The 26,548-nt window shown below is 47.2% G+C and overlaps 1 protein-coding gene across 1 annotated transcript in view; it reads right to left on the bottom strand.

Moving 5' to 3' along the window:
- The window catches only part of AACS (acetoacetyl-CoA synthetase), a 386,016-nt gene that overhangs the window by 5,629 nt on the left and 353,839 nt on the right, over window positions 1–26,548 (bottom strand). Inside the window, exons 14-16 of the mRNA XM_063964600.1 lie at window positions 18,820–18,945; window positions 9,558–9,627; window positions 628–686 (exon numbers count right to left, since the gene is read on the bottom strand). Coding sequence (XP_063820670.1) covers window positions 628–686; window positions 9,558–9,627; window positions 18,820–18,945 — 255 coding nt within the window. The remainder of the gene's footprint in view (window positions 1–627; window positions 687–9,557; window positions 9,628–18,819; window positions 18,946–26,548) is intronic.

Here is a 26,548-nt window from a genome sequence, read left to right as displayed (position 1 = left end):
AAAAAACCCCATGCTTTTGTAGAAACTATGCACCTTTCCATTTTTCTCGCACAAAAGTGAAGAAGATGTACATATACTGTAGAATGTGGTATATAACCCCCATAAAACTATGTCAGGTTAATGCAAACAATTTTCCTACTCAATTAAATCATTCTGCACTACACCGCTCTTCCAAGTATCTATGCGAGCTCTTCTGCTTGGTACTACAGCTACTTATAATGCAGTTGCAGCTCAATGAGGTTTTTCCAATAATAACTGTGTGACCTGATCTATCCTCTAAGCCCCAGTAATAAGCAGCAGTTAATGTCTGTTGGAGAAGCGTAAAAGGGAATTGGAGGGGAGCAGTGGGATTCTAATCTGTATCTATTCAGGAGACGTAATAATGGCTTTGTTAGTACAGCCAGTCAGCAGCCGAATGTTGAAAATGTGTTTAATTAGCAAGTCCCAGAAGTGAACTTCTGCATTACAAATCTTGGCTACACATTAGTCATTTCTTCCCACTTAAAATTCTGACAGTTTCTTATTTTACAATCACCTCTTTACCATTATGTAGGAAATGAGCCTATTCACTGGTTGGAGGGTTTGTAGAAATATTCAGATTTTGTACTATAATCAGATCATCTTTACCTATATTGTAGATTTCCGAGCTTCCAAACCGAACCCCATTTGGATTCAGTGTTCCATCACTACAATGCAAAGGTACTATTAACAGAGTCATTCAAGTGACAGATGCAGCACAGTATGTACAATACCATACAGGCACATTACTTACTACAGTTATGTGGTACATAACCAACTAAAAAACCAAAAGGTAAGTTTACCATAAGGGGAGGGGGGTAGTAAGACACTGTAGGGCACAATCCCCAAACTATTTGGTGTCTCTCAGGTGTTTTGCTGGCAAGAGGTATTGTGTGCATATTAAGAAAATAAAAAAATACTCCAGCATCGCAACCTTATTGCAAATATCATCTCCTAGTAATGCTCTTTAGTGTTACTAACAGTTATTTACTTTAACTGCCGTTTTAAGCCTATTTGTCTTTTAAATGGGCAACTACAACAAGGTTTGGGCAGGATCAGAGGTTCTCAAGCACCGCCATTGCAGTCCAGGCTTAAGCACAGGTAACTTAATAAGTACATCAGTCAATTTGATTTAACCATCTGGGCACAAGCATGGATATCCAAGCATGTATGATGGGCCGCCTCCTAATGCATCCGCAATTCGATCAAAACTAAGGTTGACCCCTGGCTGTGCAGCCTGCCTGTGTCAGCCACCACTTTTTTACTCGGAGCGGCTGTGTGTGACTTCATGCAGCCGCCCTGAAAACGGTCACATCATGTCCCTGTTCAGCCCGCTCCATCCCTTAACGCCGCTTTGCCACCCCGTGAACAGCTGGCGCTTTCAATCATCTTGCGGCCTCATCCTTCCTGGATGCAGCCTAAAGGAGAAGGGTCGCGCACGTGTACTACGGCCAGTGTCTGTGCGCAGTTCAAATGGACGCGCCCGCTGCTTATGGACGTGCGGCTGCGTCCATCTCTGGATCAGCCCCTACATGCGCCATCACCCCTAGAAAATGAGAACCTTAATGTAGATCATAGGTCCCCAAACTTGGTTCTCAGGACCCCAAACAGTACATGTTTTGCAGGTCTACTCACAGAATCTCAAGTGATATAATTAGCTCCAACTAAGGATCTTTTCAAATGTGTCATTGAGTAATGACCTGTATTCCTGACCTGGAAAACGTTAACTGGTTGGGGTCCTGAGAACCACTGTTAACCTCCAGCGCTTCCCATGTTAACTCATCATAAACACCCAGGTGAGTACACATCAATACAACTGTGCCCTTCCCACTTCAAGAGCTTTAAATAAATGTAATCACCCTCTAAAAATGTTGTTTTATGAATGAATTCTCAAAAAGGGGTGGAAACTGCCTTGATGTCAGTACATAAAAGGGTATAGTTCACTTCTTATGAATCACATTAAGACCATGAAATACTCCTCACCACTCTTTCTTATTCACTCTTGGATCGCTCTAAAAGGAGATGTGTGTCCCCTTTTACCTTGTGCTTATCCCATCTCAGGCAGGTGGAACACAAGAAACACAGATAGTAATGCAGAGACTTTTTAAAAGGTTAAAAATAAGAATTTACTTACCGATAATTCTATTTCTCGTAGTCCGTAGTGGATGCTGGGAACTCCGTAAGGACCATGGGGAATAGCGGCTCCGCAGGAGACTGGGCACAAAAGTAAAGCTTTAGGACTACCTGGTGTGCACTGGCTCCTCCCCCTATGACCCTCCTCCAAGCCTCAGTTAGGATACTGTGCCCGGACGAGCGTACACAATAAGGAAGGATTTTGAATCCCGGGTAAGACTCATACCAGCCACACCAATCACACCGTACAACCTGTGATCTGAACCCAGTTAACAGCATGATAACAGAGGAGCCTCTGAAAAGATGGCTCACAACAATAATAACCCGATTTTTGTAACAATAACTATGTACAAGTATTGCAGACAATCCGCACTTGGGATGGGCGCCCAGCATCCACTACGGACTACGAGAAATAGAATTATCGGTAAGTAAATTCTTATTTTCTCTGACGTCCTAGTGGATGCTGGGAACTCCGTAAGGACCATGGGGATTATACCAAAGCTCCCAAACGGGCGGGAGAGTGCGGATGACTCTGCAGCACCGAATGAGAGAACTCCAGGTCCTCCTCAGCCAGGGTATCAAATTTGTAGAATTTAGCAAACGTGTTTGCCCCTGACCAAGTAGCTGCTCGGCAAAGTTGTAAAGCCGAGACCCCTCGGGCAGCCGCCCAAGATGAGCCCACCTTCCTTGTGGAATGGGCTTTTACAGATTTTGGCTGTGGCAGGCCTGCCACAGAATGTGCAAGCTGAATTGTACTACAAATCCAACGAGCAATAGTCTGCTTAGAAGCAGGAGCACCCAGCTTGTTGGGTGCATACAGGATAAACAGCGAGTCAGATTTTCTGACTCCAGCCGTCCTGGAAACATATATTTTCAGGGCCCTGACTACGTCCAGCAACTTGGAGTCCTCCAAGTCCCTAGTAGCCGCAGGTACCACAATAGGCTGGTTCAAGTGAAACGCTGAAACCACCTTAGGGAGAAATTGAGGACGAGTCCTGAATTCTGCCCTGTCCGTATGAAAAATTAGGTAAGGGCTTTTATAGGATAAAGCCGCCAATTCTGAGACACGCCTGGCTGAAGCCAGGGCCAACAGCATTACCACTTTCCATGTGAGATATTTTAAGTCCACAGTGGTGAGTGGTTCAAACCAATGTGATTTTAGGAACCCCAAAACTACATTGAGATCCCAAGGTGCCACTGGAGGCACAAAAGGAGGCTGTATATGCAGTACCCCCTTGACAAACGTCTGAACTTCAGGAACTGAAGCCAGTTCTTTCTGGAAGAAAATCGACAGGGCCGAAATTTGAACCTTAATGAACCCTAATTTTAGGCCCATAGACAGTCCTGTTTGTAGGAAATGCAGGAAACGACCCAGTTGAAATTCCTCTGTAGGGGCCTTCCTGGCCTCGCACCACGCAACATATTTACGCCAAATACGGTGATAATGCTGTACGGTTACATCCTTCCTGGCTTTGATCAGGGTAGGGATGACTTCATCCGGAATGCCTTTTTCCTTCAGGATCCGGCGTTCAACCGCCATGCCGTCAAACGCAGCCGCGGTAAGTCTTGGAACAGACAGGGTCCCTGCTGGAGCAGGTCCCTTCTTAGAGGTAGAGGCCACGGGTCCTCTGTGAGCATCTCTTGAAGTTCGGGGTACCAAGTCCTTCTTGGCCAATCCGGAGCCACGAGTATAGTCCTTACTCCTCTCCTTCTTATGATTCTCAGTACCTTGGGTATGAGAGGCAGAGGAGGGAACACATACACTGACTGGTACACCCACGGTGTTACCAGAGCGTCCACAGCTATTGCCTGAGGGTCCCTTGACCTGGCGCAATACCTGTCTAGTTTTTTGTTGAGGCGGGACGCCATCATGTCCACCTTTGGTTTTTCCCAACGGTTCACAATCATGTGGAAGACTTCTGGGTGAAGTCCCCGCTCTCCCGGGTGGAGGTCGTGTCTGCTGAGGAAGTCTGCTTCCCAGTTGTCCACTCCCGGAATGAACACTGCTGACAGTGCTATCACATGATTTTCCGCCCAGCGAAGAATCCTTGCAACTTCTGCCATTGCCCTCCTGCTTCTTGTGCCGCCCTGTCTGTTTACGTGGGCGACTGCCGTGATGTTGTCTGACTGGATCAGCACCGGCTGACCTTGAAGCAGAGGTCTTGCTAGGCTTAGAGCATTGTAGATGGCCCTTAGCTCCAGGATATTTATGTGAAGTGATGTCTCCAGGCTTGACCACAAGCCCTGGAAATTTCTTCCCTGTGTGACTGCTCCCCAGCCTCTCAGGCTGGCATCCGTGGTCACCAGGACCCAGTCCTGAATGCCGAATCTGCGGCCCTCTAGAAGATGAGCACTCTGCAACCACCACAGGAGAGACACTCTTGTCCTTGGTGACAAGATTATCCGCTGATGCATCTGAAGATGCGACCCGGACCATTTGTCTAGCAGATCCCACTGGAAGGTTCTTGCGTGGAATCTGCCGAATGGTATTGCTTCGTAAGAAGCCACCATCTTTCCCAGGACCCTTGTGCATTGATGCACTGAGACTTGGCCTGGTTTTAGGAGATTTCTGACTAGTTCGTATAACTCCCTGGCTTTCTCCTCCGGGAGAAACACCTTTTTCTGGACTGTGTCCAGGATCATCCCTAGGAATAGAAGTCGAGTCGTCGGGATCAGCTGCGATTTTGGAATATTGAGAATCCAACCGTGCTGGCGCAGCACTATCTGAGATAGTGCTACTCCGACTTCCAACTGTTCCCTGGATCTTGCCCTTATCAGGAGATCGTCCAAGTAAGGGATAACTAAAACTCCCTTCCTTCGAAGGAGTATCATCATTTCGGCCATTACCTTGGTAAAGACCCGGGTGCCGTGGACAATCCAAACGGCAGCGTCTGAAACTGATAGTGACAGTTCTGTACAACAAACCTGAGGTACCCTTGGTGAGAAGGGTAAATTGGGACATGTAGGTAAGCATCTTTGATGTCCAGAGACACCATATAGTCCCCTTCTTCCAGGTTTGCAATCACTGCTCTGAGTGACTCCATCTTGAATTTGAACCTTTGTATGTAAGTGTTCAAGGATTTTAGGTTTAAAATTGGTCTCACCGAGCCGTCCGGCTTCGGTACCACAAATAGTGTGGAATAGTACCCCTTTCCCTGTTGTAGGAGGGGTACCTTGATTATCACCTGCTGGGAATATAGCTTGTGAATGGCTTCCAATACTGCCTCCCTGTCTGAGGGAGACGTCGGTAAAGCAGACTTTAGAAAACGGCGAGGGGGAGACGTCTCGAATTCCAATTTGTACCCTTGAGATACCGCCTGAAGGATCCAGGGGTCCACTTGCGAGTGGGCCCACTGCGCACTGAACTTCTGGAGACGGGCCCCCACCGTGCCTGAGTCCGCTTGTAAAGCCCCAGCGTCATGCTGAGGACTTTGCGGAGGCGGGAGAGGGCTTTTGTTCCTGGGAACTGGCTGTTTGTTGCAGCCTTTTTCCTCTCCCTCTGCCACGGGGCAGAAATGAGGCGCCTTTTGCCCGCTTTCCCTTATGGGGCCGAAAGGACTGCGCCTGATAATACGGCGTCTTCTTAGGTTGAGAAGTTACCTGGGGTAAAAATGTGGATTTTCCAGCAGTTGCCGTGGCTACCAGGTCTGATAGACCTACCCCAAATAACTCCTCCCCCTTATAAGGCAATACCTTCCATGTGCCTTTTAGAATCCGCATCACCTGACCACTGCCGCGTCCATAAACCTCTTCTTGCAGAAATGGACAGCGCGCTAACTCTTGATGCCAGTCGGCAAATATCCCTCTGTGCATCACGCATATATAGAAATGCATCCTTCAAATGCTCTATAGTCAGTAATATACTGTCCCTATCTAGGGTATCAATATTTTCAGTCAGGGAATCCGACCACGCCAGGCCCGCACTGCACATCCAGGCTGAGGCGATTGCTGGTCGCAGTATAACACCCGTGTGAGTGTATATACATTTTAGGATATTCTCCAGCTTTCTATCGGCAGGTTCCTTTAGGGCGGCCGTATCAGGAGAGGGTAGTGCTACCTGTTTAGACAAGCGTGTGAGCGCTTTATCCACCCTAGGGGGTGTTTCCCAACGTGCCCTATCCTCTGGCGGGAAAGGGTACGATGCCAATAACCTTTTAGGAATTATCAGTTTTTTATCGGGGGAAACCCACGCCTCATCACACACTTCATTTAATTCCTCGGATACAGGAAAAACTACAGGCAGTTTTTTCTCACCAAACATAATACCCTTTTTAGTGGTACTTGTATTATCAGAGATATGCAATACATTTTTCATTGCTTCAATCATGTAACGTGTGGCCCTAGTGGAAGTCACGTTTGTCTCCTCATCATCGACACTGGAGTCAGTATCCGTGTCTGTGTCTGCCATTTGAGGTAACGGGCGTTTTAAAGCCCCTGATGGCGTTTGAGACCCCTGGACAGGCACAAGCTGAGTAGCCGGCTGTCTCATGTCGTCAACTGTCTGTCGTAAAGAGCTGACACTGTCACGCAATTCCTTCCATAAGCTCATCCACTCAGGTGTCGACTCCCTAGGGGGTGACAACGCTATAATAGGCAATTGCTCCGCCTCCATCTCATTTTCCTCCTCAAACATGTCGACACAATCGTACCGACACACCGCACACACACAGGGAATGCTCTGATAGAGGACAGGACCCCACTAGCCCTTTGGGGAGACAGAGGGAGAGTATGCCAGCACACACCAGAGCGCTATATATAGACAGGAATACCACTATAAAATGTGCTTTTCCCTTTATAGCTGCTGTTAGTATTAAAACTGCGCCAAATTAGTGCCCCCCTCTCTTTTTTACCCTTTTCTGTAGTGCAGGACTGCAGGGGAGAGTCAGGGAGACGTCCTTCCAGCGGAGCTGTGATGGAAAATGGCGCCCGTGTGCTGAGGAGATAGGCCCCGCCCCCTTCTCGGCGGCCTTTTCTCCCGCTTTTTGGTGAGTTCTGGCAGGGGTTAAAATACATCCATATAGCCCTGGGGGTTATATGTGGTGTATTTATGCCAGCCAAGGTGTTTACATTGCTGCTCAGGGCGCCGCCCCCCCCTAGCGCCCTGCACCCTCAGTGACCGAAGTGTGAAGTGTGCCTGAGTAACAATGGCGCACAGCTGCAGTGCTGTGCGCTACCTTGTTGAAGACTGATGTCTTCTGCCGCCGATTTTTCCGGACCTCTTCTTGCTTCTGGCTCTGTAAGGGGGCCGGCGGCGCGGCTCTGGGACCGAGCTCCGAGGCTGGGCCTGTGTTCGGTCCCTCTGGAGCTAATGGTGTCCAGTAGCCTAAGAAGCCCAAGCTGGCGGCAAGCAGGCAGGTTCGCTTCTTCTCCCCTTAGTCCCTCGATGCAGTGAGCCTGTTGCCAGCAGGTCTCACTGAAAATAAAAAACCTAAAACTAAACTTTCACTAAGAAGCTCAGGAGAGCCCCTAGTGTGCACCCTTCTCGGCCGGGCACAAAAATCTAACTGAGGCTTGGAGGAGGGTCATAGGGGGAGGAGCCAGTGCACACCAGGTAGTCCTAAAGCTTTACTTTTGTGCCCAGTCTCCTGCGGAGCCGCTATTCCCCATGGTCCTTACGGAGTTCCCAGCATCCACTAGGACGTCAGAGAAACTATTTTTTAATACACAAATGCACTCTCAACTTACAAATTTATAAAAGCATATAGGGCCTGATTCACGTTGGATAGCAATCGCAATCCAACACGCACTTTACTGATGGTGGGGAAACTGCGCATGTGCAGAACGGGTCTTGCAATCGCATCACAGGGACACGAACAACTCTGCCTGATTGACAGGCAGAGGCATTCGGGAGGATGGACGGGGGCTGCCGGCGTTGCTGTGGACGAGGCCAAGGACTGTGTTGCAAGATGCAATCTCCTTGGCTTCGCAAGCCGCCCTGCGACAGCAAGTCCAAGTAAGCTCAGGCATACTCAGACTACTGTTACAAATTAACATGTTCATCCCGATATGCGATTGCATCGCAAATGCAGAGAGGAGGTGCTAATCTTCCTGCATTTGCATTGCTACTGTTTGCATTTGCAAAGCTGTTGCAAGTAGCTTTGCAACTGCAATCCATGCTGAATTAGGCCCTTAATTACTCCACAGTGGAGTAAACTGGGGCATCCGACAAACGTCCCACAAAGGTGCTTAATAGGAACAAGCTGATCTCTGTCCGAGCCACCAGCAGAAAATGTCACACAGATCACGGCTTGGAGCCCAAAAGGAAAAGCCACGCTTAATGCGTTGAAGACCTTACTGGGTCTTCATCAAGAGCTTTTATATACCAATATGAATTTGTAAATTGTGAGCGCATCTGTTTATTAAATTGTTTTACCCTATTACAAGGTCTCTACACTACTATCCGTGTGTTCCACCTGCCTGAGATGTGATAAGCACATGGGAAAAGGGGGCACACATCCTGCTTTAGAGTGATCCAAGAGTGAAGAGTGGAGAGGTCTTTTATGGTTTAAAGTGATTCATATGACGTGAACTGCACACTATTTGTGAAACACCATCATCCTCCCCCCCTCCCCCACCCCTTCAGGACTTCATCCACAAAACAACACAATTGTATGGATATATAACTGGGTGTTTTATGATGAAGTTAACATGTACATGAGGGAAGCGCTGGAGTTTGCATATTATCTACTGTACATTTAGGTTCCACAATTGAAAGCAGCAGTAAATTCTAAAATATTGAAACAAGATCATATGAAGGACGGAATGTAATGCCACCGGGATTCCGGCCAAACTTGAAAGGGGCCATCACTTACAAGGCATAGTTTTGCCTTGTAAGTGATTGCCCCTTTAAAAAAACATCTGCGTTTGACCGGAATCGTGCATGTCGCTGAACTCGGGCGGCATTATATCCCACCCAATATTGTACGATTGTGAAGGTAATAGATGTTTCTTCATTAATCAGTCAAGCAATAGCGTGCTATCTAGGGCTGGCAACTATCATCATCAGCGTATATTTGCAGCAGCCTTCAGTAACACGGCTACTGACGGACATGTATGTGTTTCTGTGCCAAGTCTGCCTCATTTTGCAATTATGCAAACATGCCCTTAATGTACTCTGTCTGCGTTTGCTCAGTCCTTCGTTGCCCAAGAACTAAATCCGCACATAGATTTAAGTGTGCAACTTGACTGAACATTATCCCCAAGGTGTTAAGCAATAAATTCTAATTGAGGATGCCAGAGGCAATGTGAATGAATTAATATGTACCTCACATTGTCCTTCTCTGTGAACTGTACTGGTAAAGTAGATGATTTACAATGAACAAGTAGCAGGTGGGCTCTGAAAGTGGCATATACACTGTAGGTCTTGGCTATCTAGTATTCTATGTTTCAAAATTTAAAGTACACACCTGCGCCCCAGCATTATGATCCCTCCTGTTTTAGGGTTTATTTTGCAGTAGTCTCCATGAGCCCAGACACCTAAAACACACAAAAATAGGATTTCAATTACCTACCGGCAAATTATTTTCTTGTAGTCCATAGAGGATACTGCGGTTCCATTTAGTACCATGGGGTATAGACGGGTTCACTAGGAGCCATGGGCACTTTAAAAATTTGATAGTGTGGGCTAGCTCCTCCCTCTATGCCCCTCCTACCAGACTCAGTCTAGGAATCTGTGCCCGAGGAGATGGACATACTTTGAGAGAAGGATAGATAAACATAGTGAGATTCCGAACCAGCACACACAAAACAGAGGAAAGCCATGCTAACCCAACTTTAAACAGGAACAGCAACAGCTGAACTAACAATACTTAACTAAGTAACAGTGCAGGAAGAACAAAGCACCGGGCGGGCGCCCAGTATCCTCTACGGACTACGAGAAAAGGATTTACCGGTAGGTAATTAAAATCCTATTTTCTCTTACTTCCTAGGGGATACTGGGCTTCAATTTAGTACCATGGGAATGTACCAAAGCTCCCAAACCGAGTGGGAGAGTGCTGAGGTTCCTGCAGAACTGATTGACCAAACTAAAGGTCCTCAGAGACCAAAGTATTGAACTTGTAGAACTTAGCAAACGTGTTCGAACCTGACCAAGTAGCTGCTCGGCAGAGCTGTAAAGCCGAGACATTCCGGGCAGCCACCGAGAAAGAACCCACCGACCTAGTACAGTGGCCCTGTACAGATTTCGTAACCGGCAAACCTGCCGTGGAATAAGCATGCTGGACAGTGAACCTGATCCAGTGTGCAATTGTCTGCTTTGAAGCAGGACACCCAATTTTATTGGGATCATATAGAACGAACAGAGAGTCAGATTTCCTGTGACAAGCTGTTCTCTTTACATACACCTTCAAAGCCCTCACAACATCCAAAGACTTTGAAGTAGCAGAGGTGTCCGTAACAGCCGGAACCACAATAGGCGAGTTGATGTGAAACGCAGACACCACCCTAGGAAGAAATTGCTGACGAGTTCTGAGTTCAGCTCTATCCTCATGAAAAATTAAGTAGGGACTCTTGTGAGACAAAACCCCTAGCTCCGACACACGTCTTGCTGAAGCCAAGGCCAACAGCGTGATGGTCTTCCACTTAAGGTACTTTACATCAACCTCCTGTAACGGTTCAAACCAGTCCGATTGAGGAACTGCAGCACCAAATTGAGATCCCAAGGTGCCGTGGGAGGCACAAAGGGAGGTTGGATGCGCAGAACACCTTTCAAAAACGTCTGGACCGCAGTGAGAGAAGCCAATTGTTTTTTAAAGAAAATGGACAAGGCCGAAATCTGGACTTTTACGGATCTTCGCGGAGCATCTCCAGAAGGTCCGCGTACCAGGCCCTTCTTGGCCAGTCCAGAGCAATGGGTATTGCTTGAACCTTTTCCCTTTTTATCCTTTTGAGAATTCTTGGGATCAGAGAAAGTGGAGGAAACACGTACACCATCTGATAAACCCATGGAGTCGTCAGAGCGCATACCGCCACTGCCTGTGGGACTCTCGCCCTGGAACAAAACCGCTTGAGCTTCTTGTTGAGACGAGAGGCCATCATGTCGATGTGTTGATATCCCCACCGTGTCGAGCACCTGAACACTTCCGGGTGAAGGCCCCACTCCCCCAGGTGCAGGTCATGTCTGCTGAGGAAGTCTGCTTCCTAATTGTCTACTCCCGGAATGAAGACCGCTGACAACGCCACAGCGTTTCTCTCTGCCCAGAGGAGAATTCTTGACACCTCTGACATTGCTGCTCTGCTTTTCGTTCCGCCCTGTCGGTTTAAGTACGTCACTGCCGTCACATTGTCCGACTGGACCTGAATGGCCCGATCCTGAAGAAGATAAGAGGCCTGCAGAAGGGCGTTGTATATGGCCCTGAGTTCCAGAATGTTGATTGAAAGAGTGACTTCCTGACTTGACCATCTTCCTTGAAACTGCACCCCCTGGGTGACTGCTCCCCAACCTTGAAGGCTTGCGTCAGTGGTTAACAGGATCCAGGCCTGAATTTCGAACCTCCAAACCCTCGATGAGGTGAGAAATCTGTAGCCACCACAGAAGGGAGATCCTGGCTTTTGGCGACAGACGGATCCTCTGGTGCATGTGAAGATGCGTTTCGGACCATTTGTCCAACAGATTGAGCTGGAAGGGTCTTGCGTGAAACCTTCCGTATTGAAGCGCCTCGTAAGAGGCCACAATTTTCCCTGAATGCGAATGCATAGATGCACTGATATCCGGGTTGGCTTCAGGACATCCCGAACCATCGACTGGATTACCAATGCCTTTTCCAATGGAAGGAACACTTTCTGCGACTCCATGTCCAGTATAATTCCTAGGAATGGGAGCCTCCGTGTTGGCTCTAGGTGAGATTTCGGAAGGTTCAGAATCCACCCGTGATCCTGAAGAAGTTTGGTTGAGAGGCCAATGCTGTCCAGCAACCTCTCCCTGGACGGCGCCTTTATCAGAAGATCGTCCAGGTACGGAATTATGTTCACTCCCTGCTTGCGAAGGAGAAACATCATCTCTGCCATCACTTTGGTGAATACCCTCGGTGCCGTGGAGAAAGCAAATGGCAGGGCCAGGAACTGGTAGTGCAAACCGTAGATAAGCCTGATGAGGTGGCCAGATCGGAATGTGAAGGAATGCATCCTTGATATCCAGAGACACAAGGAATTCCCCTTCCTCCAGACCTGAGATCACCGCTCTCAGAGACTCCATCTTGAACTTGAACACTCTTAAGAACGGATTCAAGGACTTGAGGTTCAGAATTGGTCATACCGAACCGTCTGGTTTCAGTATTACAAACAAGTTGGAATAGTGCCACTTGTTGTGCAGATGAGGTGGAACTGGAACAATGACTAGAGTCTGTACCAGTTTTTGGATGGCCTGCTGTAAAGTTATACTTGCCTCTTGTGAAGCTGGTAAGCCTGACTTGAAGAGTCTGTGAGGTGGGAGGTCTTGGAACTCCAGTCTGTAGCCCTGGGAAATAAGCCTAGAGACTGATGCGTCCACTATTGGTGGATTTTCCCAATTTTTCCTATCCTCTAGGGGAAAAGGAAAGATGAGAGCAACCTTTTAGGATTTGAAATTTCTTATCAGGATTAACCAACGGTTCTTCAAACAGGGTATTCAGTTCCTTTGACGTAGGAAAAGTGACTGAGGACTTCTTTTTTACATTAAAATAAGATTCCTCACACTCCTCTGACACCTTATTAGGAATTTGCAGAACATCTCTGATAGCCTCTATAAGAGCCTCTATTCCCTGTGACAGAGTAGCATCCCCCCCTCCAAATCGACATCACCCTCCTCCATGTCTGACCCATCAGCGTCAGAGTCAGACTGCAGGATATGGGTCAGAGATCGTTTATGCGGACAAATGTGAGGGGATTGAGACGCTTGTTTGGGGACTGTCTCTATTCATAAACTCATCCACAGTCTGTCTTAAGTATTGCGTCTCTTTCTCATTGCGGGATAGCTTTGTAGAAATATTTGAGATCATTCTTTTAATGGAATTAACCCAATCCGGTTCAGCCCCGCTATTTTGGGAAGGTGCCCTGCCCTGATAACCCAGTAGTGAGCCCCCTGGTGAAGAGGATCACTCCGCTGTACAAGAAACACACTCTGCCTGAAATAATGTAAATGTGACAGAGCACACACACACACACACACACACACACACACACACACACAGGAAGAGGTTAAGCACAATTAACCCACAAAGAGCCCTTCAGGGAGACACAGAGTTATTTAGAGCCAGCCCCCACCGCGCCCTTCTCGCTAATCACAAGCTTAGCCGGGTCGCAGACTAAGTATCCTGATAGGGGACTTAGTACACTAAGAATCGCTCCCCCCCTGCTATGACCCCCTGGTACCTCTAAGGTAATCTGGAGTCTCTCCAGAGGAGCTGCACATCCCTGTCAGCCAGCGTCTGTGTCCACTGCAGAGGGAAAATGGCGAGCCGCTGGATCCGCTCATAGTGAGCCCCTTCAATGGCGCGCGGTCTTCCTTTTTTTTATACTGGCTGAGGTAATCTAGTGTTTAAAATGAAGAGAAAACCGTTTTAAGGCTGTTTTTGCCAGTGTGGGTACTGTGTACAGTGTACTAAGACGCAGCTGTGTACTGTGTCTGGAGACGCATTCCGCCCAGGTTAGAAGCTGTGCGTCTCCGTACCCTTATGCCGCCAAAATGGCCAGCGACCCGCTAGTCGGGACGCCGGCTTAGTACTCACCACTCTTCATTCTTCTGGCTCTGTTAGGGGTGGCGGCGTGCTGCGGGAATCAACGCTCGCCGCGTGGGGCTTGCGAATAGTTCCCCCAGGAGCTCAGTGTCCTATCAGCAGGGAACGGGACCATTAACCCTTCAAGAGGTTGGGCCGTTCAATCCCCCACCCCACACAAGTCCCACGAAGCAGGCAGGCTGCCAACCAGCCCTGCCTGAAAATAACAAACATATAAAATAAATGCAGAAAACTCTTCAGGTGCTTCCATAAGCGTAACCGGCTCCTCCGGGCACATTTTCTAAACTGAGTCTGGTAGCAGGGGCATAGAGAGAGGAGCCAGCCCACACTATCAAATTCTTAAAGTGCCCATGGCTCCTAGTGGACCCATCTATACCCCATGGTACTAAATGGAACCCCAGTATCCTCTAGGACATAAGAGAAAGTATATTGAAAATAATAATTAAAAATAACTTTTACAAATCTTAAAAGCTGAAAACAGAAATAATGCCACTGAATTAGACTTTCCAGTAGACTTTATAAAAAAATATATTCACTCATGCTAATACATACACCCCCACTCGCCAAACCCAACTAGCAGGGATACTCCTAGAAACAGAAGTTGAAAGCAGATCAGAATCAATATGTCTCTCTAGTCTGTTCATTACAAAAACTAGCATTATTATTTTTTGCATTCCGTTTTTTAAATACAAAGGTGGTTATAGTTTGCTTGGGTGTTTTTTAGCCAGAAGTAGTCAAATCAGCTTTATGGGCCTAATTCAGCATGGGTTGTAGTTGTGCGAAAAATAGCACAACTACAACTCTTTACACTGACACGCGGGGGGACGTCCAGCACAGGGCAAGTCCGCCCAACATGCCGGGACCCCCTTCCCCCGCGCGCTAACATGCGAGTGCTTCGCTAAGCAGGGAAGCACTCGCATGGTAAGGGTAGCCCTCTGCCTGCTACCTGCCATCTTTTGGGTCGTAGTGACGTCACGCAGCTGCCGCGGCCCACCCCGCAAATAGTCCGGACATGGCTGCATTGTCCGGACCAAACACCCAGAAAAATGCATTGGCGCATACAAAACACACCCGCCAGGTCTTAGACTGCGTTCTAAACAGAACACAGTTTAAGACCTTACAGATGTGTGCGCGCATACACACAGGTGCTGAAATCGCTATTCACCATTGAGATTCATGCTGAATCGCCCCCTATGTCCATCTAGCCTTTCAAGATACAGCAGTCTAATCAGCCTTATATGCATGCTCTGTATAGTACATCAATGACCCTTTCACTGATTAGATGGGTTCACTACGGCTGGCCGGCGGTCGGGCTCCCGGCGACCAGCATACCGGCGCCGGGAGGCCGACCGCCGGCTTACCGACAGTGTGGCGAGCGCAAATGAGCCCCTTGCGGGCTCGCTGCGCTCGCCACGCTACGGGCATGGTGGCGCGCTACACTATTTTATTCTCCCTCTATGGGGGTCGTGGACCCCCACGAGGGAAAATAAGTGTCGGTATGCCGGCTGTCGGGCTCCCGGCGCCGGTATACTGAGCGCCGGGAGCCCGACCGCCGGCATACAGAAGACCACCCGATTAGATGGTTGCTGCAGCATAGTTGACAGCAACTACAGGCAGTTCTACTTTGTGGACAGCTAACGGAAACCCTATTAGCTTTATTAATGCCATCTCTCACCCTGGCAGCAGAAAGCACAGGAAAATAAGAGACCATAATTTACACACACCAGGTAGTTACCACAGTAATTTTGTAAAGCCACACAGACTACAAAAAAATCATAACATCCTTATTTTAAGAGTTTAGTTTTCATTTTTAGAGTTCCTTTAACCACTTAATTGGCTAATGTTTTTTCCAAAAACCGCTAAGAAATTGTAATTTTTTATGAGTGAATTAGGTTAAGAAACTGTATTTAAAAACTTATCACACACTATTTTACACTTTGAAAATATATTTTTAGAACATTGCTACCTAAATATATTGCTCTACCGATGATCAGACCATTGCAACTTGACATTTTCTGGGCGGCAGCTCCTCTTTGCTCATGCCGGGTATACATAGAGAAGGTGAGGGCTGCTTCTTTTGCATTTCCCAGGTGGCTGAATATCTCTGTAGCCACGGAGCGGGGAGTCCTGCCGTGCTGCCCAATCAGCAGTGATCGGCTACATGGCAGGCACTGGGGGAGGAAGCAAGGAAGCCGTAGGGCCGGGAGGTCCCTTGAAGAATGGCAGCTGCTGGAAGATTATCTTCCAGCAGCCACCTAGTGGGTGTTTCTGACTGGTCACATCAAATGCAACCATGTCATGGAAAGCTCAGCCTGGGGTAGTTGCACCTGAAGCAGCCACACCAGGAAAGTGATTAAAGGATTTTATGGACTGGCTCACCAAGGGGCTGATGCAGAGCAAGCACTATTCCAGTTAGCATATAGTGGAATCTTGCATGAAATTGCTTTCTGTATGTCCAGAAAATGGACACACGCATATACACCTACTCACAAATAAAACAACTGAAAGAGAAAAAACTACTTAGCTAGGCTGCACTGATCAATTTGACAATGCGACATTTGCACATCTGTGTACGAAACTACGAATGAGTCTGAATCTGTATACAAAGTGCTACAACACAGGGCAAGTCTGTGTGCAGACTTGTGTGACTGAAGCAGTTAGGCTGTGTGAGCCTGGAGTGGCAGGACAGGAGAAGAAGGGGCATTCTCATAGGACAAGTATAGTTAGAGCATGAGAGTGTAAATACAGAACACATACAGACACAGACTGGCAACCAGACATATATCTACCTGAGAAAGTCATAATTGCAGTGTCAGGGGGAGGTGCAAATGTTTGGATGAAGATGGTGGGTGCCAGTTTGAACTATTTGCTTGTGATTGGCTGACTGCAAATGCTGACGCTCACGGGTGTTTTTTTGAGGCATAGGCATATATTATGGTGTTGTGTGCATGTTTTGCCTAAAAAAAAAAAGTTGTATGGATTCCTAGCAGTGAATGTGTATATTGCAAGTATATATGAAATATATTTTCTTCCTGTAATCCCCACTGTATACTATACCTCTACTATCTGCACACCCTGCCCGCAGCAAACTATGGAGTGTGCCTCAGATGGCTGCCTTGTATGGTCCCTCCATGGGCAGGATGTACTACATGTTGATCTATTCATATAGAATATATCATATTACACACGGGTCTAATATAGGTCCCTGTATGGTTTATCGCCCACAGTGTAACCTTATTAGTGCGCCCAACATGGCTGGCTCACCTGGTACGCTCATGAATGGAATGAAAAATACATAGGACCTTATTAGTAAGGATTGTAAATTCTCTTAAATAGAATTTACATTGCCATTGCAGGGCAAGGCCGTCCAGCATGCAAACTCTCACCCAGTGATGCGATCACGCTGAAATTGCGATTGAGCCACAATTTCAGCGTGATCGCAGCCAGGCTGCGCCGACAGGAGGCCCGCCGCCATTTTTCACATCGCAGCAACTGCATGTGACGTCACACAGCCACCCCAATAACGCCCATGTCACGCCCCCCATTCGCGTCGCCACGCCTCCGTTGTCGCCCAGCGAACGCCTCTGCCTGTCAATCAGGCAGAGGTGTTTGCAGTTAATGCTAACCATTAGCATTAACTGCACGCGCATGCGCAGAACGGGACCTGCGCATGTGCAGTGGGGGCCAATGGAGAAACTGCAGAATTAGACCAATAGACCTGACAGTTAGGTTAGGAACCTACTACGAGCGTTAGGACACTGCAACCACTATACTTTGTGCCATCTACTCTACATATTCCACCCAGGGTAATCCTACGTAGTACGCCCAAGACGACTGCATTGCCTGGTACGTTTCAAGGGTGTAATATATAACCCGTGACATTTATTACCCAAACTGACTGCACCGAACCTGCAATATGATTATTGTGCTCTGTAGGTTTTTTTTCTGTGTGGTTTCTACTTGCTGTAATACAAAATCCTTTGTAAAATGTGTTATGTTTTTTTATTATGTCTGTAAAGCGACTTTGAGTCCTGTTGAAGAAAAGCACTATATAAATAAAATTATTATTATTATTATTATTACTACGTATTATTATTATTATATGCTTGGCATAAACCAAAAGCATATATTGCAGAGATGTGCACAGCGCAACATATGGGTGTAAATACACTATTTTGTTATTTTATTGGTTTTTTTTTAATTAACAATTATGTCCATTGTGTGATCAACTCTGCAACAGCCACTAAATCTACATTGTTCTGTGCACTGTAATTCACTGTCAGTCTACTTAGAAATACATTAAGAAGGGGGTATAAAAAAACAGCCTCCTCCACCCATGTCATCATCCCACTCAAACTTATACCAATCCGGGCTTTCCCTCCTCCCGCTTACCCCACAAACACCCCCAACCCAAAGGCATACAGTACTAATGCTCCTGCTCTCTATCCCAGGCTAGCCACTCAGACTGACCAATTGGCTGCTTGCTTACACAGTCAGCCTCAATTCCTTCTTATGTTAATTAGTGATTTTGCTCCCCTTATTCACACATCACGTTTGCCTCTGTCACTACCTAGTAGTACTTGTTATGAATGTCTATACCCTGTTTTTACATTATAAACTATAAAACAAAACAAGAAAAAGGATCTAAAAAAATTGTGTGATTTTCTTTAATAAATACTGCATATTCTAGGAGATGACATTCTATGCTACTGGCTCTCTTTTGTATTCCTGTCATGATTGGATTGCAAACAATTCAAATTATTCTGCTTTACTGTATAAATAACTCACAGACCAATATCTGTATTACACCTCATTAAGTACATTGCAAGGCATTAAAATTTAATTTTTCCTACTGACTGTTGGTCAAATACAACCACCCACTGCCACGATCTGGATTATAATTACAGATGATAGCTTGTGTATATTCATTAAAGCTCTATTTTACTTAATGTGGTACCTGGGAATTTGGAGAAATATGCTTTCTGGTATTTGCTGCCATTTTCATCATTCCAGAAGTGTGTGGGCTGAGATGGTAATGGAATTAAACACACCAGCTCTCCGCTTTCCCCCCACACTGCCTTTCCTGGAGAAAATAGAGAGAACTATAAGGGAATATATGAACATCTACATAATTAGATGATAATATTAGCATTACGCTGTACAGAAAAAGAACGACAGATTATGCACTTCCGTAAAATAATTTAAAAAAAAGACATACTCTAGATTGAGATGTGCTACTGAAGTGATAACTTTATTTTACTGCCTTAACACAAGTTTTGATTGTCTACTGTAGAACTACACAAGCTTGTGTTATTTATTTAGATTTTCTGTGTGCTATGTAAATTTGAACAGCATATGCGTATCTGATTCACAGATTGAAGGTTCTAAAGAAGACTGTTTAGTGTGACCCAATTAATTAAGCATATTCACTGCAATCTTGGCATTAACACCTTTACAGGGGAGGGGAATGAATTGACACAACAAACGCGCAACTATTACACAGTGTGTTGCTCTGCCAGAAAGACTCAATGAGGCAGAATATTAACCTTTAGTGAGACACAAAGCTTTTGAGATGTGAGGTACACTTCACCAAATTCGAGAATAAAACTGTTCCCAAAGAGCATTTGCTGAAATGTCCTACGTCACATACTGTACCTACAACCACATGTCCGCTATACGTAGTGTAAATAATACAATGTAGGTACAATTTTCTGTTTGCAGCTCTGTTGTATTCTCAGGCTCATAAGTAAAGATAATCATCTAATGAAAGGTCCGCTCTGCAGTGTCATTGGAAGTTTTTTTCCCCGTTTATGGCTTGCAACAGATAGTTACATTCAATTGTAGTTGTGTGGTTTTATTTGAGGACAAACTCCCTGTTTTTGTTTATTTGACATGCATATTGATTGCATTCGGAAGTAAGGTTAACTAATGTAATTTACAAGGGAAAAATAAAACATCAAACTTTATATATAACAAATGTGCAATTATTTGTCCCATAAGGTTAACATTTTTCTAGTTTTGCTATTATTATACAGTCATTCTCTCTTATATACAGTAGTACCAAAATACTACAATTTCAGAATGTCATTTTTCACAGCTCTACACCATTATAGAATAATACAATGCCATCCTGATTACACTGTAGGCTTTCTGGAAAACTGTAGGTGAGTTTTCTTCAACAATTGTTTTCTTTTTGGTACCATTCTATAAAGTGCAGACTTGTTAAGTGCTAGATTGCTGTAGTCTGAATCTGCCATGGAAGACTGTTTGTCTGGCAGTGTTGTCATAGGTGGTCTCTAACAAGACCTCTTCTCGCACAGATGCTGTTTTGGAGGAACGCCTACTCTAGACAAACTCACAGCTGTGACCTATTTTCTATTTCCTTATAATGGAATTGGCATTGCTGCAGGAGGTACAGTATATACAAGTTTTTGAAGTCTTCTTACATCCTTCCTCTGCTTCATAGTTTTAAAGTAATGTTTAATAGTATTTGCTTTAGATTATCCTTTGACCTTCGTGCTGAATCTCTTGTTTAGAAACCAACTAACCAACTGTGGAAGCTCTGAAATAGGTGTATTCATGGTTACCTTTATGATACACAGGTGTATGCCAATCAATTATGTTTTGATCAGTGCTAAGAGTTTTAAATTGAATCTATTCTGATTACCCAACAGATGAAAAACAAGTTTTATGGTAAGAACTTACCTTTGTTAAAACTCTTTCTGCGAGGTACACTGGGCTCCACAAGGATAGACATTGGGGGTGTAGAGTAGGATCTGGATCCGAGGCACCAACACGCTCAAAAGCTTTGACTCTTCCCAAGATGCATAGCGCTGCCTCCTCTATAACCCCGCCTCCCTGCACAGGAGCTCAGTTTTGAGTTACCCAACCCAATGCAGTAGCAGGAAAAGAGACGACAACAGTTAGTAGCCACAAACACCACATTCTCACGACAGGAGAAGTGTCAGCGGCTAATGCCATATCAACCCAAAGAAGCTAAATGCGTCAGGGTGGGCGCCTTGTGGAGCCCAGTGTACCTCGCAGAAAGAGTTTTAACAAAGGTAAGTTCTTACCATAAAACTCGTTTTCTGCTGCGGGGTACACTGGGATCCACAAGGATAGACATTGGGGATGTCCTAAAGCAGTTCCTTATGGGAGGGGACGCACTGTAGCGGGCACAAGAACCCGGCGTCTAAATGAAGCATCCTGGGAAGCGGCAGTATCGAAGGCATAGAACCTTATGAACGTGTTTACTGAGGACCACGTAGCCGCCTTGCACAATTGTTCAAGGGTCGCACCGCGGCGGGCCGCCCAAGAAGGTCCAACAGACCGAGAAGAATTTGTCCGTAATGTGAGCAGGAGCTGACAGACCAGCCTTCACATAAGCTTGTACAATCACCATTCTAATCCATCTGGCCAAAGTCTGCTTGTGAGCAGGCCAGCCACGTTTGTGAAAACCAAACAGAACAAAGAGAGAATCAGATTTCCTAATAGAAGCAGTTCTCTTCACATAGATACGGAGAGCCCGTACCACATCCAAAGACCGCTCTTTGGAAGACAAGTCAGTAGAGACCAGGGCCGGAACCACAATCTCCTGGTTAAGGTGGAACGAAGATACCACCTTAGGCAAATATCTGGGACGAGTTCAAAGAACTGCCCGGTCACGGTGAAATATCAGATATGGGGAACTACAGGACAAGGCACCCAAATCCGACACTCTTCTAGCAGAGGCAATAGCCAGTAAAAACACCACCTTAAGGGAAAGCCACTTAAGGTCAGCTGAGCCAATAGGTTCAAATGGGGACTCTTGCAACGCCTCCAACACCACCGACAAATCCCAAGGAGCCACAGGCGGGACATAGGGAGGTAGGATACGCAACACACCTGAGTGAAGGTATGAACATCAGGCAAGGTCGCAATTTTTTTCTGAAACCACACCGACAAGGCAGAAATATGAACCTTGAGGGAAGCCAGACGCAGGCCTACATCTAGGCCCTGCTGCAGAAAAGCCAAAAGTTTGCCCATACTAAACTTGGAAGCGTCATAATTGTTAGATGCGCACCAAACAAAGTAAGAATGCCAGACCCTATGGTAAATCCGAGCAGAAGCCGGTTTCCGGGCCCGCAACATAGTTTTAATGACCGCCTCAGAAAAACCTTTAGCCCTCAAGACGGAAGCTTCAAGAGCCACACCGTCAAAGACAGTCGGGCCAGGTCCTGGTAGACACAGGGGCCCTGAACGAGGAGATCTGGGCGTTGTGGAAGTAGAATTGGACGCTCTGACGATGGTCCCTGCAGGTCTGAGAACCAATGTCGTCTGGGCCACGCTGGAGCTATGAGAAGCAGAATTCCTCCTTCTTGCTTGAACTTCCGAATTACCCTGGGCAGGAGTGACACCGGAGGGAACACGTACTGCAGCCGAAACCTCCATAGCACCACCAGCGCATCCACGAATGTTGCTTGAGGATCCCTTGTCCTTGCTCCGAAGACCGGAACCTTGTAATTGTGTCGAGACGCCATCAGATCTACGTCTGGAAGGCCCCACCTTTCCACTATGAGTTGAAACACTTCTGGATGGAGGCCCCACTCTCCGGCGTGTACGTCCTGACGACTGAGAAAGTCCGCTTCCCAATTCAGGACTCCCGGAATGAATATTGCCGATATGGACGGTAGATGGCGTTCTGCCCATTGAAGAATCCGTGAGACTTCCTTCATTGCCAAGCGGTTGCGAGTGCCGCCTTGATGGTTTATGTAAGCCACTGTGGTGGCGTTGTCCGACTGTACTTGAACAGGACAGTTCTGTATTAAATGCTGGGCCAGGTTCAATGAGTTGAAGACCGCCGGCAATTCCAGAATGTGATCTGGAGGAGAGACTCCTCCTTGATTCACTGACCCTGAAGGGAGTGTTGCTCCAACACCGCGCCCCAACCCCTTAGACTGGCATCCGTCGTCAACAGGACCCAGTCGAATATCCAGAAGGGAGGGCCCCTGCACAATCATTGGTCCTGAAGCCACCAGTACAGCGACAGACCGACCTCCGGAGTCAATGAGATCATGTGAGACCTGATCCGGTGAGGCAGGCCGTCCCACTTGGCCAGAATCAGCCTCTGGAGGGGGCGAGAATGGAATTGAGCATACTCCACCATGTCGAATGCTGACACCATGAGGCCCAGCACCTGCATCGCCGAATGTATCGACACTTGCGGACGAGAGAGCAAGCAACGAATCCTGTCCTGAAGCTTCAGGACTTTCTCCTGAGACAAGAACAACCGCTGGTTGTGAGTGTCCAATAGCGCTCCCAGGTGCACCATGCTCTGAGCAGGGACCAGGGAGGATTTCTTCCAGTTGATGAGCCACCCGTGGGCTTGCAGAAACCGGACAGTCAGATCCAAGTGACGTAGGAGAATTTCTGGTGAAAGTCGTCCAGATATGGTAGGATCCTGACCCCTTGACGGCGGAGTTCCGCCGTCACGGCGGAGTTCCGCCGTCATCACCGCCATAACTTTGGTGAAGACTCGCAGAGCCGTGGTAAAACCAAAATGGTAACGCCCGAAACTGGTAATGGAGGTTGCCAACTGCAAACCTCAGGTATTGCTGTTGCGACGCTGCTATAGGAATATGCAGGTAAGCATCCTGTATATCCAGGGAGACCATATAATCCCCAGGTTCCAAGGCCAGAACAATAGAGTGAAGGGTTTCCATACGGAATTTGGAGATTCTCACAAACTTGTTCAATGCCTTGAGGTTGAGAATGGGTCGGGAGGACCCATTCGGTTTCGGGACTAGAAACAGCGGAGAATAGTACCCCTGGCCCCTCTGAGCAAGAGGCACCTGTACTAACACTCCTGTGTCCAGGAGGGTCTGTACCACCGAATGTAGAGTCTTTGCCTTCACCTTATCCGAAGGGACGTCTGTCTGGCAAAATCGACGAGTGGGGCGGTTTTTGAAGGCTATGGCGTAACCTCGAGTGACGACTTCCCGTACCCAGGCATCTGAAGTGGTCTTCAACCATTCCTGGGTATACCCTAGAAGCCGGCCCCCCACCCTGGGGTCCCCCAGGGGGAGGCCCGCCCCGTCATGCGGCAGGCTTATCGGTCTTGGTAGCTGGCTGACAGGCAGCCCAGGCTCTTTTGGGCTTTGGCTTACCAGGTTTGGAAGTGCGGGCCTGTTTGTGGTACGCCTGACCTTTTGCTTTACCTGAAGGACGAAAGGGACGAAACGAAGTACTTTTAGCCTTCGGCACAGAAGGAGTGGTATTTGGCAGACAGGCAGTTTTGGCAGTAGCCAAAACAGCCACTATCTTATTTAAGTCCCCCCCAAACAGAATATCTCCCTTAAAAGGGAGTACAGCCAGGGTTTTTCTAGAATCCAGATCCACAGACCAGGATCTCAGCCACAATATTCAGCGAGCCAGGACTGACGTAGTAGAAGCCTTGGCTGCTAGAATACCGGCATCAGAAGCCACCTCTTTAATATAGTGAGAAGCTATGACAATATATGACAAGCACTGTCTAGCATGGTCAGAAGAGATTTCAGCTTCCAACTCTAAGGTCCACGCTTCAATAGCTTCTGCAGTCCATGTCGCTGCAATAGTGGGCCTTTGCGCAGCACCCGTGAGGGTGTAAATCGCTTTCAGACAACTCTCCACGCGTTTATCCGTAGGCTCTTTCAGAGATGTGACGGTAGTGACAGGTAGAGCTGAGGAAACCACCATCCTTGCCACATGCGAGTCCACTGGAGGAGGCGTCTCCCAATTTTTTGACAGCTCTGGCGCAAGGGGATAGCGAGCCAGCATCTTCTTGTGAGGCACAAACTTCTTCCCTGGATTTTCCCAGGATTCCTGACATATATCCACCAGGTGATCAGAATGAGGTAAAACTTGTTTAACCACCTTCTGACGCTTGAACCGGTCTGGTTTCTTAGTAGGGACGGATGGCTCGGGATCATCTGTAATCTGTAGAATCAACTTAATAGCCTCCAAAAGATCAGGAACATCCACTTGTGAACTACCCTCCCCATCAGCAGTATCTGTGTCAGAATCTGTGGGGTCAGTGTAAGCGCCATCTTCATCAGACGAGGTGTCAGTGACAGCAGTGGATTGTGAGGAGGTAAGAGCTCGCTTAGAGGACCCCTTGGTCTTAGGTAAGCGAGGGTCAGACTTTTTAGTAGTCAAAGACTGGTTCAATTTCTTCAATTGAGCGGACAAGTTATCTGCCCACGGCGGGAGGTCCCATAGGGGGCATTAGTTTAGTAACTAGCATATTCAGAAGTGTGGAGAAAGTAGCCCACGGCGGGTCATTATGGCCACAGTCCCACTGGGGGGCAAGGAGCCCCCAGAACTAGAGCCCTCAGCTGCTATTGTCTCCTCATAGGGATCTGTGGCGTCAGCAACACCGGTAGTGTGTTCAGCCCCAGAACCGTTACCCTCAGAAACAGACATGATATAACTTGCAATATCAGGTAACACAGTACAATTGTCAGCAGCACAATACCTCTTGCCCAAACCCCTGCTCAGTGTAGTCAGCACAAGCAGGGATACAGGAGGGATATGGTGACTAAAATCACAGAGAAAAATACAATTAGAGTATATCTTGTGAATATTCTATATTACAGTATTATAAACCTGACGCACCAAGTCCCCTCAGGTTATAGAATATAGGGATAGCAAGTTGAGTGAGAGACACGAAATGAAATTCACCCAGCAAGCTAATGCACACACATATAGTCACAGTTGTACAATGCAGAGGTTATTACAAACAATAATACTGCACTGGACTAGCTTATATATAGCTATGTAGTCAATAGATATAACACTGCACAGTAAAGACTGGATGTATATTACAGGGTACTTGTACCAGAGAACCCTGACTAAATGCACTTTTTCTTAACTATCACTGTCTAAATGACATGTAGAATACTTAAGTGTCTTGTAAAGTCACAGCGCTGACTATCAGGCGGCTTTACAAAGGAGGATTTGCCCAATCAGTCCCAGGAACAGTGTAGCTGAGAGAAATGGCGCCCAAACACTGACTGGGAGTGAGGGAGAGACAGATATGCAGCTCCTGGACGGGAACATTTACTATAAATGGCGCCCTGGTGCTGGGGGAGGGGCTACATGTCTAAGCCTTATCCCCTCTGCTGGCTTAACCACCTGGTACTGCGGGCCCATATAAATAGGCTTATGAGAGAAAACCTGACCTGTACCCTTGCCCTGGTGGCCTAGTGGGGTCGCATGTATGCCACAGTGTCCACAACCAGCGTGCGCGCCCCGCCTCCCACCGGCCGCACCGGATCTCGATACAGCGCGGGTCCCGCGAACGGGACCCACTTACCACCTCCCGAAGCACGGCCACGCGATCCCGGAGAGCCCCAGCCGTGTGTGTCTAACAGGAAGAAAACCGGAGCCTCCTGCTGTAGTTCCCAGGCAACCAGGGCACGGGAGTGTACAGCGCCGCTGGGGAGAGATGGAGCTGCAGCAATGAATGTCTCCTGACATTTACACACTGCTGCTGCCCTTGTAGTCTTCACTTTTTCTCACAAAAACCTCTTCTTAGGGCTGCCTGGAGCAGCCCCTCTGTTATGTGCCTGCTATCTGCAGCACCAACTACAAAACTGAGCTCCTGTGCAGGGAGGCGGGGTTATAGAGGAGGTGGCGCTATGCATCTTGGGAACAGTCAAAGCTTTTGA

Source organism: Pseudophryne corroboree, chromosome 1 (assembly GCF_028390025.1).
Source record: "Pseudophryne corroboree isolate aPseCor3 chromosome 1, aPseCor3.hap2, whole genome shotgun sequence".
NCBI lineage: Eukaryota > Metazoa > Chordata > Amphibia > Anura > Myobatrachidae > Pseudophryne > Pseudophryne corroboree.
Note: the sequence above shows the minus strand (reverse complement) of the source record. Positions and strands in the feature narration are given on the sequence as shown.